Source organism: Neomonachus schauinslandi, chromosome 11, assembly GCF_002201575.2.
Source record: "Neomonachus schauinslandi chromosome 11, ASM220157v2, whole genome shotgun sequence".
Lineage (NCBI taxonomy): Eukaryota > Metazoa > Chordata > Mammalia > Carnivora > Phocidae > Neomonachus > Neomonachus schauinslandi.
The window spans coordinates 53941074-53955776 of record NC_058413.1 but is presented as its reverse complement, the minus strand read 5'-3'; the positions used below and the strand labels follow the sequence as shown (position 1 = coordinate 53955776).

The 14703-nt window shown below is 49.5% G+C and overlaps 1 protein-coding gene across 2 annotated transcripts in view; it reads left to right on the top strand.

The window, feature by feature from the left end:
• C2CD3 (C2 domain containing 3 centriole elongation regulator) overlaps positions 1–12545 on the top strand; it is a 142991-nt gene extending 130446 nt beyond the window's left edge. Inside the window, exon 33 of one of the 2 annotated variants that reach the window (XM_044919337.1) lies at positions 11890–12545. In XM_044919337.1, coding sequence (XP_044775272.1) covers positions 11890–12030 — 141 coding nt within the window. In that variant the 3' untranslated portion in view covers positions 12031–12545. The remainder of the gene's footprint in view (positions 1–11889) is intronic. The other variant, XM_021704643.2, reaches the window with a different exon arrangement.
• The last annotated feature ends 2158 nt before the right edge of the window (positions 12546–14703 follow it).

The window sequence follows — 14703 nt, the reverse complement described above, 5'->3', positions numbered from 1 at the left end:
TGCTGTTCCTGCTTTTGAGTTTCTGCCTTCAGGAGGTACCAGCTCCCAGGGGACTTTACTGTCTTTGATCTGTTAAACATAAGACACAGGTGTGGGAGAGGGAGAAATAAGAATTTTCACTTCAATTAAAGGGCAAGTCTAGTTTTGAGAAGATAAGTCTCATATACTTTTCAGCTATTTTTCTTTTCTTAGTCACAGCAAAACTCCATTATTTGTCTGCTGTTCTCAGGGCCACCTCTCTCCTCAGGACCTCATTCTGGGTCCTACTTAGGGTAACTAATCATCACAGTTCACCCAAAACTGTCCCATTTCAGCATTGAAAGTCCCAGGACCCAGGAAACCTCAGGAGGTTGGTCATCCTCACTAGCGATGACCCTCTCACTACTTGATGCATTCAGAGCAGCGTATTTTCTGAGGCTTGTGCTCTGGCTGGCTGCTACCCAGTGCTGGATAACCTAGGAATCAAATCAAGTGTGTGTTTAAGACACTAGCAAGAAGAGGCACCAAAAGTTGAGAAAAAAAAAATTAAGAATGACATTTATTTTTAAAGCATTGAAATAGTTACCAGGGGATAAGTCAGAACTTTGATTAACTTCATTATACTTATGGTTTATTTTAGATTTAATTGTGAATTATACTTGGGCGGGAGCACCATAATCTTCTCAGTTTCTGGTCTCGGAAGGTCTTAAATGTGGCCTCACTTTGAAGAATTTAAGACAAAAACCAGACGTTTGTATTTAGCCACATACTTACTGTTGCTGATGTTCTTCATTCCTTCTTCTCATCCTGATTTCCGACCAGGATCATTTCCCTTCAGCACGAAGAACTTCCTTTAGAATTTCATGTATTGCAGACCTCCTGGCAACAGCTTCAGTTGTCTGAAAGTATCTTTATTTTGCCTTCATTTTTCAAGGATATTTTTTCCCAGTGGATATAGAATTCCAACTTGAATTTTGTTTGTTTTAGCATTTTAGAGCTATCATTCCACACTCTGACTTACATTGTTTCTGATGAGAAGCAGCCATCATTCTTACTGTTCCCCCAAATGTAATGTGACCTTTATTTTCTGTCTACTTTTAAGATTTTCTCTCTTTTTCAACAGTTTGACTACAATGTTCATAGTTGTGGAGGCAGGGGTAGGAGAGGGGAGGAAGAGCACATAGGTCTATTCCACAATATTAGCAGTGTTGTAGTTCTTAGGTTTGATTGTGTTGACCTTAAAAAACAAAAGAACGGGGGTGCCTGGGTGGCTCAGTCGTTAAGCGTCTGCCTTCGGCTCGGGTCATGATCCCAGGGTCCTGGGATCGAGCCCCGCATCGGTCTCCCTGCTCCGCGGGAAGCCTGCTTCTCCCTCTCCCACACCCCCTGCTTGTGCTCTCTCTCTCTCGCTGTGTCTCTCTCTGTCAAATAAATAAATAAAATCTTTAAAAAAAAAAAAAAAAAAAAAGAACGGGTCATTTTACCAGCTAAATGAGTTTATTCTGGAATAGCAGAGGAATTGCAATTTTGGGACGAGCAAACTATGGCAAAACAGGCAAGTCTGCAGAACAGAGGAGAGGGGCTTGCTTTTATAGGGGGAAGGGAGGAAGCTGGGAAGGACTTTTCTGCTTAGTTCTCCTTGGCTAGGTTGTTGCTGGGCAAGGAGGAATTCTTCCTTTTTCCTGCTGGGGTATGGAAATAAAGTAAGCTGTTTCCTGCTGAAGAATGCTAGGTCTGCTCCTTACCACCAGTGGTAGTGTGTGAGAGCTCCCCCTTCAGGGCTTCCTGACTCCATTTTAAATGAGATTTCCTTTATTTTCACAGTTGGATTAGGTTGTGGATTCATAGATGTTCATTTTTATTATGCTTTATAATTTACATATGTCACATAGTTTCTTTGGTATGTAGCACAATGAAATCACAAAATTGTATGTAATTAAAATTTTAAGAGTGATTGAATGGTGCCAAAATGGAGATACCAACTCCTTCCATAAATCTGGCTGTGACTGTGGAGCAGGGAAATCAGATAGTGGCTGGAGCAGTGTGTGAGATAAAGGGAAGGTTTTTTGGTTTGGTTTTGTTTTTGCTTAATATGGGAATGGCTACAGCTTTCTTTATGTGACTGCAATGGTCCCATAGAGAAAAGGAGAATGGGAAGATGCAGGAGAGGGAGAGAGAAGAGAAAGGATGGTCCTTGAGTCAGGGAGGGCATGGGATGCAGAGAACATGTGGAGGTGGCCTTTTGAGAGGAAAAAGAAAACTCACCGTGAAGCACGAAGGAAGATGGAGAAGATCGAGAAGATGGGTGCTAAAGCAAGTAGGATTAGAAATTTGGTGGTAGTGTTTCCCATTTGATAGAAGCTTCTATTTTCTCTCTTTTTTTTTTTAAGATTTTATTTATTTAGGGGCACCTGGGTGGCTCAGTCGTTAAGCGTCTGCCTTCAGCTCAGGTCATGATCTCAGGGTCCTGGGATCGAGCCCCGCGTCGGGCTCCCTGCTCAGCAGGAAGCCTGCTTCTCCCTCTCCCACTCCCCCTGCTTGTGTTCCCTCTCTCGCTGTCTCTCTCTCCGTCAAATAAATGGGTAAAATCTTTAAAAAAAAAAAAAAAAAAGATTTATTTGGGTTTTTTTTAAAGATTTTATTTATTTATTTGACAGACCGCAAGAGAGGGAACACAAGCAGGGGGAGTGGGAGAGGGAGAAGCAGGCTCCCCGCTGAGCAAGGAGCCCAGTGTGGGGCTTGATCCCAGGACCCTGGGACCATGACCCAAGCCGAAGGCAGATGCTTAACCAAATGAGCCACCCAGGCGTCTATTTTCTCTTCTTGTCTTCTATTTTCTGTAATGTCTCAAAAGTGAGAGTTAGGGACAGGAGGGCAGCAGCCCTGTCATGTACCCTCATTTGAGAATGTCATGTGTTCCGCCTCCTCCTAAGGCCAGCCTTGGCCCTGAAGGTTGAAGGGGAGCATTTTGAGAGGCTGCTGGGCTCTTCTCAACCAGTGTCCTAGGACTGCTGTGCTATAGCTAACCTGCTTCAGGGCCAGGCAAGGAGAGACTTTGTAAGCGCTGGCTTAGCTGTTCTGGCCTCACCACAAGATCTAAGGAAAGGCCTAATCCTTCACTCCACGTTGAAATGATGCCCCAGAGCCCAGGAAACTCTCAGACAGTCTTCCCTTCCAGCTTTTGTGAAACAGGGTTTTTCTCCGCCCCTTCCCCAACGGTATAGTGGATACAGGTCTCTGTGTGACATTAGCCAAACCTTCTGATCTTGCTGAGTCTGTTTCCTCATTTGTCAGATGGGGTTATCAGGCCGCACAGGGAGGTTGTAGAAGACCAGGTGCCACACAGATAGGGTACAGAGGCCAGCCCTTCGCTCTTCTACTCGTGACTGCCTCATCTTCGGTTGCCACCACTTTCAGAAGGAAAGGAGGATGGGCGGCCGGTGTAGCCGGACTGCTGCACAGCCAGCCAGCGGCAGTTTCATGGTACTTGGGAATCAGTCAAGTTCTTCCGCCTCTGCTTTCTCTTCCCTCCCATGATCAAGTACCTCTTCACTGGGACAGCTTCCTGGTTTTATTGAAAGTTATATCTGATTCTGTTTGCTTAGCTGCTTATGGGCAAACTAGTTTTTTTGTTGTTGTTTTTTTTAAAGATTTTGTTTATTTATTTGACAGAGACAGAGAGAGGAGGAACACAAGCAGCGGGAGTGGGAGAGGGAGAGCAGGCTTCCCGCCGAGGAGGGAGCCCGATGCGGGGCTCGATCCCAGGACCCTGGGATCATGACCTGAGCCGAAGGCAGATGCTTAACGACTGAGCCACCCAGGCGCCCCTCTTCACTTGTTTCTAAGGCATCAGTTTCTCTTGGTTCTCCTCATCACTGCTCCTACTCAGCCACCTTTGCTGGTTCTTCCTTATTTCCCCTACTTGTTAACATAGGAGTAACCCAGCATAGTCTTTAGACTTCCCCATTTACATTTGTTTTCTACATCACCCGATCTGATCTCAGAGCTTTAAATCCTCTCTACATGCTGATGACTGCTAACAGTTATCTTAGCTCAGACTTTTGTAAACTCTAGGCTCATATGTCCAACTGCCTACCCAACAGCTCCACTTGGATATCTAACAGATACCTAAAATTAACACTCCAGATTTTATTCCTCAGAGCTGTTCCTCAGTCTTCCCCATCTCCGTTAACAGACACTCTATCCTTCTAATTCTGTGGTTTAGACCAAAACCCTTAGAACCTACCCCCTGCCCCAAACCTCTGTTTCCAATCCACCAAGAAATTCTGGCAGCTCTGTCTTTAAAACAGATCCAAATCTAACTATCACCACTCCAACCATTACCACCGTGGTCTAAACCACCATCACCTTTGCCTAGATTATTGCAGAAATCTCCTCGCTTGCCTCTCTGCTTCTGCCCTTGCCCCTGGCAGCCCGTTCCCCATACAGCATCTGTTAACCTCATAAGATGATGAGTAAATCATGTGACTTGCTGCTTGGAACTCTCCAGTAACTTCTCACTGATGACTAGGAGAGCCAGAACTGGGCCTGAGGACATGTAGGCCAGAGCATAGGAAGGTAATTTGGGCCTCAAACTTGAAATATACATCTTCTGGCAATTTAAAAAGTCATAGTCCTGAGCTAAGTGCAGAGAAGACAGAAGAAGGCCCCTTCCCTCAGGAGCTCACAGTTCCCCAGGGGGCGAGCTTTATTTCTCAGTCCACCAACTTCTATCAAGTACCTGTCAAGTACTACAGACTGTACCTTCAGGGAGCTCACAGTTCCTAGGGGTACTGGCCTCCAAGCCACTCACTAGCTTTCTCAAGTGATATTAGCCTATAGTAACAGTTACGGAAAATGAAAGAAAAAGAATGAATTTAGGGAAAAGAAGACAGAGCCACAAGAGTGGCTTGAGTAGAATTCAGAGATGAAGGAAAGGCTTTGTAAGCTGTGGATCTGGAGAAAAGAAACCTCTCCAGGGAAGCAGCAGAATTGGGCAACGCGGAGGTCCAAGCAGTATACGCTAGAAAGGAGGTTAGAGGTAGGGAGGGATTGAACTGGACCAGAACAGTCAGGGTAAGATAGGAATCAGAAGCAAAGAGCAAAAGCAACCTGTCATCTGAGCTTTGGCCTCCCTGCCTGCCTACATGGCAGTTCTTTACCTTGAGATGGGCCTTGTCTTGTTCTGTGCCCTCCTGCCAAGGTCAGGCCCTACACACAGCAAGAACAAGTCCCTGGACTAACCACAGGCCTGGGGCCAGGTGCTGCTATTCCTGAGTGAGTAAATAAATCTTTTTAAGAGAGAGGAAGAGAACTATATGAGTGTTAGCTATTGTTATTTTTATCATCATTACTGTTGAGATGTCTTCCCTCTTATGTTGCTCCATTTTGGGGGGAACTGGTAGGATGAAATGCTAAGGGATAGGGGCGTGATCAAAAGCTTAGCACCAGGAACTGGGAGCTGGGACGTTAGGCCACACAGAGCAGCTCTGGAGTATGGAAGCACTTTTTTTTTTTTTTTTTTTTTTATTAAAGATTTTATTTATTTATTTGAGAGCGTGAGAATGAGAGAGAGTACATGAGAGGGGGGAGGGTCAGAGGGAGAAGCAGGCTCCTCGCTGAGCAGGGAGCCCGATGCGGGACTCGATCCCAGGACTCCAGGATCTTGACCTGAGCCGAAGGCAGTCGCTTAACCAACTGAGCCACCCAGGCGCCCTGGAAGCACTTTTCAAGGCTGTGGCAGTTGACTGTGTGCTTCGTTTAGACCCTGAGTTAGAGGCCCAGGGCGACACACCACCCCCACCTAAGGGTAATAGATCCCTAGCCTCAGAAATCTCTGGCATGTCTCTGAGTCTTAAGGCTTTAAGTCTGCTTCTCTTCTCACAGGAGTCCAAAGAATTTTTGTCTCTTGGTTTCCCTTCCTCAAGCCTAGAGGCATCTAAGAGATGCACAGTCCTGGTAGAGAAACCCAGCTTCCACAGAATCATCAGATCAGGTCAGCAGGGGCCCAAGGGAACTTCTTGAGCCCAGTATCCTCTCTCCTCAGCCTGTGGTCCAAGTCTGATAGCGGAGATGTCCCTCTTGACATATTGCCTCATTTCTTTGAGCCACCAAGTCCCTAGCTCTCTGCAGAGTGCCAAGAAGAGTCCTAAAGGTCCAAGGGTTTTTGATAAAGGCCACACAGAGATTTTGGAAAATGAGCTCCCTGGCCAAGGGTGTACAGAAGTCAGGGGAAAGAGCCCGCCCAGAATGCAACTTGGCAGGCACCTCAAGGGAAAGGGCCCACAGGACTGCTGGGCGGGGCGCAGGGCTCAAGTTGCCTGAGCTACTCTGAGGCCAGAGTCTGGGAGGAGCCAGGACCTCTTCCAGGAGTGGCATTTAACCCTTCCCTCTCAGGAGTCCGGACTTTCAACCCCTCTCCCTGGCAGGGCGTGAGTTCAGAGGGTCAAGGAGTCTTGATGTAGTCAGACTTCTTCATTCTGTAGATGGGGAGACTGAGGCCCAGGTTGAGGGAGTGGCTCTAGTCCCTGTAGAATGGGCCTGTTGTCAGGGAAGGCTCCTCAGAGGAAGGATAGGGAGGGAATAGGGGGTGGTGAGGAATGCAGGGAGCATGTGGGTAGTGAGACCCATGTGACCAGAGCTCTAATGCAGGAACACAGGGTGAGCTCAGAGTATGGAGCCCAGCCATGCTGCAGTTCAGCTGGGTGATTAAATTTTAGGGTTTGCCTCTCAGGGCTCGGCCCCTGGTCTGTGTCTTGTCCCCCATTCCCCCCACTCCTAGCTGTGGCTGCTGAATCTGCTAACTCTCTAGCCCAAGGAGGTCCTTGTTCCAACCTTCGGAGAGGACTCTGGGAGCCACCCCAGGGGAAGGCAGCCAGCCAAGGAGGTGAAAGTTGAGGAAGGCAGGCAGCTGTACTGAGCTGTCTCTGAGGCAGCAATCCGTTGGCAGGCCCACCTAGCCAGCCAGAATCAGGGAGCTGTTTACTTTCAGTTTTCAGCTCTTGCAAAAGTTTTGTTTCCATCAACTAAGTCTGTGTTTATGTTACTTAAAGGAACTGCTCTGGAAAAAAAACAAAACTTCTTCCCTGAGGTTCACTGGGCAGAGGGCAGGGGAGTGGGGAGAGCTTGGCCAGGCCTGGGGGCATGCCTTGGGGAGGTACAGTACCTTACTTCTACTCTGCCTGGGGTGAGATCTGAGAACAGCAAGGTCTCATTTTGCTCTCTGCAGCAGGCATCAGCTCTACCTCTGTGTTTTGCTAGATGTACCTGGCCAGACCCTTGGTCACATCTGAATTTCATTTCACCTTCACAGTAGACCTGGGTAAGAAGGCCAAACAGAAGTTCTTAGCTCCCTTTGGTAACAAAGATACTGAGACCCAGAGGAAGAGTGTGTCTTGGCAAGTGGACAATTAGGCTTGGCCACAGATCATTTTTCCTTCCACTCCACCCCACTGCCTCCCCTCTGAGAAAGTCCCAGGAACACCCTGAAGCAGGGGTTGAGTGGGGAGACCTGCACCCACCACCTTCCTGGGAGCAGGCCGTCTGTTCAAGGGGTTCCATCTGGGGACTAGAGTGGAGAGAACCCAGAAAACAGTGACTTGGACCAGACCCACATTTCAGCCCAAAGAAGAGGGCTGGTCCTTCCTGAGGAAGATTTTAGAGACACTATATCACAGGACCTGGCCAAAGAAGGACCCACCAGCTGGAAGCAGTTCCTGGGTGACAGAGCACCTCCTCTCCCATCATCTGCTCATGGAGCCCAGCCATGCTGCAGCTGGGCTGGGTGCTCAAATTTAGGATTTGCCCCTTAGGGCTAGGCCCCTGGTCTGGATATCTTGTCCCCATTTGCCCCCTGCTCCTAGCTGTGGCTGCTGAACCTGCTACTGTCTAGCCCCAAGGAAGTCCTAATCCCAGCCTAGGGGAAGGCAGCCAGCCAAGGGGGTGAAAGTTGAGCAAGGCAGGCATCTGTACTGAACCTGAGGTCCTGCTCTTTTCCGGGCACCTGGGCACCTGGGCTCTGGCAGGGGCATGCAAGGATTTCAGGGGAGCAGTCGGTACATGTAGGGGTGTCCTTGCTCTGAGCAGTTGCACCTCTGCCAAGCCCCTCCAAAGTTGTGTGTTTTGGAGTAACAGCTCTGATGAAAGAAGAACCTTTACTCCTAGTCAAGATGTTTTTTAGACCCTATTGAGGTCAACAAAAGCCAAATGCTGCTGAGTGTCTGTTCTCTGTCCTTCCACACCCCTGCCCTGCCTAGTACGCAGAGCCAAGCCCTGTCCCTGGGCCTGGGCCATACAGATAAGGCCCCCTAGGTTGCTGGGTCCAGGTATGCGTGCTGGGAAGTTGGCTGAACCAGCCACACTTGATTCAGCTCCAGGGCAGATGTTGGCCCAACCAGTCAGGTGCAGGCCTGTGCTCATGCTATTCCCTCCAGTGAAATGACCTCATCCCACTACCAGTGCTGCTGAAACTCTGGCCATCTCAGATCTCACCCCTGTGTGAAGCCTCCCCTGTCTATCCTGGCTGTTACGAATTGCTCCTTTCTCCATGCTCCCGAGTTCTAAGCTTCATCTCTGTGATTGTTGGGTAGGTTGGCATCTGTCTTCTCCCCTCTAGCCTGAGCAGCCCTGTGGGGAAAGAAATCATGGCTACTTATTGTCCTTAAAAATTGATCGAATTGAGGGGCACCTGGGTGGCTCAGTCGGTTAAGCGTCTGCCTTTGGCTGGGGTCATGATTCCGGGGTCCTAGGATCAAGCCCCACGTTGGGCTCCTTGCTCGGCGGGGAGCCTGCTTCTCCCTCTCCCTTTGCCCCTCCCCCCATCATGCGTGTGCATGCACTCCCTCTCTCTCTCTCTCAAAAAAATAAATATTTTTAAAATTTTATTTTAAAAAAATTGATCGGGTTGAGTAGATCTTAGGCTCTCTCCTGAAAGGCTTGATGAGTCACCAACAAAGGTCTTTGATGGTCATTTCATGAACTGAGGTACTTGGACCTTCCAATGATGGAAAACAAGACCCACCAGAGCTTCTTAAAAACAGTGCTTCTCTTCTGGCAGATGAGGACACAGAAGCTTGGTTTAGGATTTGAGATAGGGGACTATGCTCTCAGGCCTGTTTTCCCGTTTAGCTTACTGAACAAACATCTCTGTCATCCCCTATCACTGTAGCAGAGAAAGAAATGGAAAGTTAAGGTACAGCTGGTGACCCAGAAGATCTGTCTGCAGTGTAGCCAGGGGACTGGAAGGGGATTCAGTGTTACCTCTAAATCCTAAATAGTGGGGCGTCTGGGTGGCTCAGTCGTTAAGCGTCTGCCTTCGGCTCAGGTCATGATCCCAGGGTCCTGGGATCGAGCCCCACATCGGGCTGCCTGCTCAGTGGGAAGCCTGCTTCTCCCTCTCCCACTCCCCCTGCTTGTGTTCCCTCTCTCGCTGTGTCTCTCTCTGTCAAATAAATAAGTAAAATCTTAAAAATAAATAAATCCTAAATAGCTCACGAAACAACAGTCTTGGATATTGGGAGTACAGAGGGGTATATGGAGACTTAATGTGCTTGCCAAGCCCCTGAGAGGATTTGACCTAACCAAAGGCCTGGCACATGGTAGGCCAACAACCACTGGTTCTAGAATGAATGAATAAGATGTTTTCTGTAAGACGCAGTCTCCTCCCCACCCAATTTAAGCCTCTGGTCACCATGGCTTGGTCCCACCCTTTCACTGGTCTAGCAGCTACCAAGCTCCTGTCTTGGACCTGGCCCAGTTGGAGTCACAAGCATCAGACAGTCCATGTCTTTTTTTTTTTTTTTAAGATTTTATTTATTTATTTGACAGAGAAAGACACAGCGAGAGAGGGAACACAAGCAGGGGGAGTGGGAGAGGGAGAAGCAGGCTTCCCGCTGAGCTGGGAGCCCGATGCGGGGCTCGATCCCAGGACCCCGGGACCATGACCTGAGCTGAAGGCAGATGCTTAACAACTGAGCCACCCAGGCGCCCCTCAGTCCATGTCTTGCAGGAGCACCCATCCAGTCTAGAGGGGGAGGGCAACAGGCAGTGGCTGGGCGACTGGCCTACCCTGGCCTGAGGCATTATGCTATGAGGTGCCTCTCATATTTTGGAAGGAAGTACTCCAATCATGAGCAAAGGGTAGGTTTCCTTTTTTTGCCTTTTAGCCTAGGCCTGCCTAGAAGACATGGAGCTGTATCTTCTCATCTCTACTAGCACCACTTTGTTCTTGGTTCTCAGGCAACCCTAACTGTGGGCTATCAGTGCTGAGAGTTTGCTCAGGTTCTATGCACTCCTTTAGCATTTAGAACTCCAGATTGGCAGGTAATCCTCAAGATTGCCTGGCTTCCAGGGCGCCCGGGTGGCTCAGATGGTTAAGCGTCTCTCTTCAGCTCAGGTCATGATCCCAGGGTCCTGGGATCAAGTGCCACATCGGTCTCCCTGCTAGGCCGGGAGCCTGCTTCTCCCTCTGCCTCTCTCTCTGACTCTCATGAATAAATAAATAAAACTTAAAAAAAAAAAAAAAGATTGCCTGGCTTCCACTCCCCTTATCACATTCTGGCTGCTATTCTAATTTTTTTAGTAGATCACTCTGTCCTCTCTGAGCTATGGAAGTCAAGAACTGGGTTCTGAGGGCACCTGGGTGGCTCAGTCAGTTAAGCGTCTGCCTTCGGCTCAGGTCATGATCTCAGGGTCCTAGGATCGAGCCCCCGTGTCGGGCTCCCTGCTCAGTGGGAAGTCTGCTTCTCCCTCTCCTCTGCCCCTCCCCCTGCTCATGCTCTCTCTCAAATAAATAAATACAATATTAAAAAGAAAAAAAAGAACTGGGTTCTGTTCATTTCTGTCTCCTCACAGTAGGCATAAGGTTAAGTGAAGGAAAGAAAGGATTACTAAATGTTACTGACCCCAGAAGCAACTCTAGCTGGGCCTCAGTTTCCCAGTAGCAGAACTGCAAGGGTCAAGGAGATAGTTTCAATCTCTGGGGTCTCGACCAAGCTGATTCTCGGTGCCTGGGGAGTGGTACAGTGAGCTGCCTATGCCGCCAACAGCTTGTGAAGATCTCAGCTCATGGATTTGGGGACAGAGAAGAGATACCCATCCATAGGGCAGGCTGCATGCTATTGAGGTCAGCCAAGTTCACCTGTGGTGGCGACTCCCATCTCCTTTCAGCACTGCCTCTTGCTGTCAGCCGGCTGCCTGTATAACTTTGAGCTCCTTCAGGGGAGGAACCTGGTACAAAAAATAAAGTGGGGTGGGGAGCAGTTGAATGAGCAAAAGAGTGAATCATAGAGGAGTCCAGAAGACCACCATGTCATCACCCAAATGTACACTAGGACCTTAAAGGGGAATTAGTGATACCCTGTCAGCCTGAGGCAGGGAAAGATTTGGTAGGAGGGCGGCGGGGATGTGGTTCATGTCACCTGCCAGCTCTCGGAACTCCCAGGGGCCATACTGAGAGTGTATTATTCACCAACATCTTCTCCCTGGCAGTTGGATATATTCCCAGGGTCGCATGTGGAACAGCTACAACTCAGAGGACAAACGACTTATCTATATTCATGCAGCAAGAGAAGGGATGAGGCGGCTTTAAACCTGTCCTGGAGGGGGACTCCTCTTTCAGAAGCATAGACAGAGTCTAAGCTAAGGTTCACATCTTGGCTCTGCCACTCCAAGCTGTGGGACCTTGAGTTTATTTAAACCTGATCTCTACTCTCCTCTCCATGACATAGGAACAATGCACCCACCGATGGGGTTGACATGAGGGTTAAACAAGATCAGGTACCTAAAGTGCTTTGTAAACCAGTCAGCTCTATATCAATATTGGCCAGAGGACCAAAATATGAGAGGAACCAAAGTCATTTCTTGGAGGGGCCATATCCTCAGTGCTAACCTAGCTGACTTCTTCCTCTTCAGGACAAGAGTGAGGTCTCCAGCAGAGCCTTGTCCAGAAGGCCTTGTCGTCCCAGACCTAACTCGCTGCCTTCCAACTTGCCTGAGGAAGAAACTCGCAGGATTGCACGGATATTTTCTTCCCAATACTCCCAGAAAGACTAATACAGACTGAAAGACAAAGGGAAGGATCCACCTGCCCACCCTCCTTTGGCCTTGTCCAGCTTGCATGAGGCACAAGGTCTGCTTCCTTCAAGGCCGTGAGAGCCCTGAAACCACCACCAGCCTAGTCCATGGGTGCCTTGAGACCCATCCAGCGCAGCCTGGAGGAACGTCCCAAAGCAGTCCAAATTCCACCTGCTAGGATTTCAACTTCTTCCTTCTAAACAAAATGGATTCCAGTACCCAAGTGGAACCACCCATCTTTTGACCAAGGGACCCAAGCAGGCATCTCTCGGCTGAGAAACTCCTTCCAGTGTCCTTGATAGCCTTCTGCTGACATGAGCCCACCTTCTGCCTGAATATCACGGGCCATTTTTGCCTTAAAGTTTGGGTGAGGTAGAGGAGGGGGTGGAGATTGTGTGTGTTGTGCATAGTGGAGGAAACCTAGGGCCACCTCCAATTGATTTGCTTAGGGATAAGGGTATTTTATAGATATAAATGATTTGTATGTTGTGTTGAATTAATCAATAGAAAAGGAGGGCGAAAATCACCTCCTTCAGACTTTTTATCTGATTATCTGAGATCCTAACCATGCTTTTAACTTACTGTTTTTACCCAGCTCTGAAGGTCATTGTTCCTGCCTGTGTTTGAATAAAATCATATTGGTACTGGTATTCTGTACACGGTGTTTCCGGGGCTGGCCACTGGCCTGGGGTGTTAGGAATCCATTTGTGCTCTAACAGCCAAAGGAAAGCTTGAAAACCATACAGTCCCTTAAGCTCACTTGGAACTGGGGGCCAGGGTCACCATGAGACTTCATGGTGAGAGATCAGACTGGTCCAGATTGGGATAACACCCAGTTTTTCCTTTGCTTGTGCCTCAAATCCATCAGCAAAGTGGGGGGGTCTCCTGGAACAGGTCTGCTCAGAATCCCTGATCTCTCTAGGATAGATCGCTCTGGCTTAAGACTATCAGACTCCAAACATCTGAGCAGCTACTGTAGAGAGGGCCTGTGGGGAAGATAAGAAAAGAGCAAAGATGTGCAGAGTGGCTGGGAGAGAAGGTTGGAGGAGAACTAACATGGAGTCCCCGCTTTCCTCCCCAAGCACAGGTCATTTTGCTTAGTCCTCATAACAACTCTGTAACCTACAGGTCATGATACCCATTTCATAGTTAAGCTGAAACTCACCAAGGTTATTTGCCTCTGTTTATGAAGCTAGGAAATGAACCACCACACGCATTTCCAGAGAGGTCACAAGGCTTCTGCACACAGGGAGTAGCCAGTGGGTGCTCTGAATTCAGGAAATTCATGGAGAAAGGTCATGTGGGCTGGAGCAACCAGGGCGGGCTTCCTAGAAAAGTTAAGTCAAAGGATGAGCCCAGAGAAAGAACCAGGAGGGCACTCAGGGCCACATGCTGCTGGGGACAGGGAAGAGACAGGTCTGACGCTGCCACTTCCCTGATAGGCCCCCTCCGGCCTGACTGTCCCTCTGTCTGAGCTTCCGTTGCCTCATCTGTAAAAGGGAGGGGATAGCGCTGCAGGGCCTTGTTGCGAGGAGAACCGGGGTGACATTTGTGAAAGTGCTTCGCCCACACTTGGCACTTACTGGAAGCTGAGGAAATGTCAGCTCCTCCCACTCCTCCCCCACTCCCCTGGCAGCAGATAGGCGAGCACGCCAACAACTCAGACAGGCAGGACGTGCCTGACCGGAGAGGCTACTGCGCGAACCCCCAGGGGGGACAGAGTGCCCCCCGCATCGGTGCAGTGCCCTCCGACCAGGCCGTTGCCCTTTCTTGTTCACCTCCGCCCCTGCCGGCCACCAGCCTGCCAGCTCGCCCCCTCCCCAGCGCCTTCCTCTCGCCTTCCTCTCGGAGCTTTCAAGGCAGGGGGCCCCACCCCCCTTAAGGCCACATGGAACCTACAGAGGGGCAGGCAGGGGCCCAGGCCTGAGGGGTTAAGCCTCAGGTGAAGAATATTCCTTCCAAGTCCTGCTCCAGCTTCTGTAAATAACCTGATTGGGTCAAGTTAGGATAAGGCCTCAGGAGGACACAGACTGGTCCTACCCAGGCTCACGAGGTGCTACCTAACACAAGGGCACCCCAAGGGTCTGTAAATCATCACCTACACTGAAAAAGAGTGTGTTACTTACCAGTATCTTCCCCCTGGAAGTTGGATCTCTTTCCCGGTGACAGCTCAGAGGTGAAATGCCTCACAAGCCATGCAGCCTGGCTTAAGGGCAGGAGGTGCGCTTTTGACAACCAGCCACCATCTCCCTCACCTCCTTTCAGGCACCGCCTCTGCAGAGACCTGAAATGGGTGTTTCTGATCCCTGGACGCTGGCAGATCCCAGCCCCTTGCAGCCAACCTTGGAATTTCTAGTGCCTGGTGGGTTCTGGGGACAGGGAGCCAAAGCAGACACATCTGGCCCTGCCCCCAAGAAGCCTCCCAGGCCAATGTAAGCTGAGTCCTCCCTCTGGGTACTCCAGGGCCCATGGCCTCCTTGTTTGAGCTCCTGCTGTTTATCCCTCCCCCTGTACCCACTGCGATTCACCCACCACCCTCCGGCCAGCATTTCCAGCTGGAGGCCACAGCCTACTTCCTGAGCCCAACGTCAGCGGTCCTAGCAGCCCCTTCCCTTAGAAACACCAACACAACTGCCTGTGCTACTGATGTTA